Raw genomic sequence first — 1,985 nt, 5'->3', positions numbered from 1 at the left:
CATGGACGGAGCATCTCTGTGGCGACGGGGGCTGGGGACAGCCGGGCCTGGAAATGATTTCTCCTGACAGGGACCAGATGTGTCAGGATGAGCTTTGCCGGGGGGAGGCTGCACAACAACAAGAGGAGTTCAGTCACGGGTCCCCTCCAGGTTTCAAAAGCAACACCTTGTCTCCCCCTTTCCACCTTCCTTCCTCCCCCACCCTTTCCGCGCACACTCTTCACACCTCCAAAACCTATTTTGGGCGGTCTGATGAATCCCAGATGCCTCGGGGAAGCAACAGAAGCGGCGGTGTGCTCCAGGCGCTGCTTCACGCCGCTTCCTTGGCAATGCCCCCAAGCTTTCGCAAGCCGACGGAGCGGGGGCAGGAAGGGAGGGGGGAAAAGGGGGATAATGAAGTGGTAAACGAGCCTGGTCCTCAATATTGCAATTATTCATGGAGCGGTGAGTGGGGAAGAGGATCCCACCTGGTCCTGGAGGAAGGTAGGGATGGTTGGGAAAAGGGGTGGAATGGGTTCAGATGGTTTGGGATGGTGCTTGGGGAGGGGGTTATGACGGTCTGGGAGGGGACAGGAGACAGCCGGGTGTCTGTCTGGAGCCGGGGATGATGGGGGACAGCCCTGGGAGCCATCTGCCATGTCCTGAGCATCCTTCACTGGCTCCTGTCGAGGTGAAGGGGGGCCAAGGAGGAGGCAGGGAGAGCCCCGTCGGAGGGAGAGAGCTGGGTGAAAGTGGGCAGCAAACACTGCTGTTCTCTCCTGTGTAAATCGGTGGAAGGGGATGGTTAACACGACTCGAGTGTCCGCCTCGGCTGCTGAGAGCGACCTGCTGCGGTGCTGGCATCGATGATGCTGGTATTGGTGGCCTCAGGCCTGCACCTTGTCACCTCATGCCCTTCAAACCCCCCCAGCCCTCCTGCTCCCGGGGGAGCTCAGCACATCAGCTACAACCGCAGCTTCATTTGCTTCAGCTGCATTTCGTTAGGGTTGATTTAATCCTGCAGAAAAGAGGGTGCTCAGCCCCTCGGGGGGACAGGCTGGGTGTTTGGGGCATCCTCGTGCTGGGGGAAATGGCTCCTGGCATAGATGAGCAGTGCCGTGAGCTCAGGGCTGAGATCTTGCTGGAGACTGGTGGGGCTGATCTGTGAAAGTCAGGGGTGTCCTGGGCAGGGGGAGACTATTCTGGGTGGCAATGCAGGAATAAAGCCCATGGGGCCAGGAAGCTGCTGTGGGACTTGGGAAGAGGGGCCGGGAGGGGCTGGCTGGGTTAAAGAGAGGTTTTCATGCTCATCTCCAGCTCTCTGAGACAGGACGCAATGTTCTGACGTATGTGGGAACGCATACAGCATCTGGCACGCCTGGGTGGTGTCTCTGGGTGTCAAGAACTCAGTCTTGCCTCTGCTTTGTAGATGAATGTCCAGCTGCAATGCCCTTGTAGCAGAGAGGGAAGGTTGGGGAGAAAGGCATTAACCTGCTGATTTTTAGGCAGCTGAATGCCACAGCTCCCAGGGAATTCAATGAGAAAACAACCTGGCTGTGTTAGATGCAAGAGGGTGGTTTCCAGCATCTCCACCACTCCATGCTTTGCTTTAACCTCCCAGCCTGCTCTTGCCCTCCTGATGGTATTTCATGTCTATTCTTTCTTGAAGGTTTTTTGTCAACTTCCCATCTGCCAAGCAGTACTTCAGCCAGTTCAAGCACATGGAGGACCCGCTGGAGATGGAGAGGAGCTTGCAACTGCGTAAGCACGCTCGGCGGGTCATGGGTGCCATTAACACTGTGGTGGAGAACCTCAATGACTCCGAAAAGGTCTCCTCTGTTCTGGCCCTGGTGGGCAAGGCCCATGCGCTCAAGCACAAAGTGGAGCCCATCTACTTTAAGGTAAAGGATGGGAGTGAAAAAAATCTCTGGGATGCTGTAGGAATTAGGAAGAGGGCAGGAGAGAGGGAGCCGTGGCGAGCCGGTGCTGCCGGTCCTCGCCCGGCC

The 1,985-nt window shown here is 57.2% G+C and overlaps 1 protein-coding gene across 1 annotated transcript; it reads left to right on the top strand.

Moving 5' to 3' along the window:
- Positions 1-1,628: 1,628 nt before the first annotated feature.
- On the top strand, positions 1,629-1,880 carry LOC104078886 (cytoglobin-like; the record flags this gene model as incomplete). The annotated part of the gene is given in 1 exon segment (XM_009580702.1): positions 1,629-1,880. A coding segment is annotated over 1 exon segment (252 nt), but the record flags the coding sequence as incomplete, so codon positions are not given.
- Between the last annotated feature and the right edge of the window lie 105 nt (positions 1,881-1,985).

Source organism: Fulmarus glacialis, unplaced genomic scaffold (assembly GCF_000690835.1).
Source record: "Fulmarus glacialis isolate BGI_N327 unplaced genomic scaffold, ASM69083v1 scaffold20666, whole genome shotgun sequence".
In the NCBI taxonomy this organism is placed as follows: domain Eukaryota; kingdom Metazoa; phylum Chordata; class Aves; order Procellariiformes; family Procellariidae; genus Fulmarus; species Fulmarus glacialis.
The sequence above is the reverse complement of the archived record's forward strand: the minus strand, read 5'-3'. Positions and strand labels throughout refer to the sequence as shown.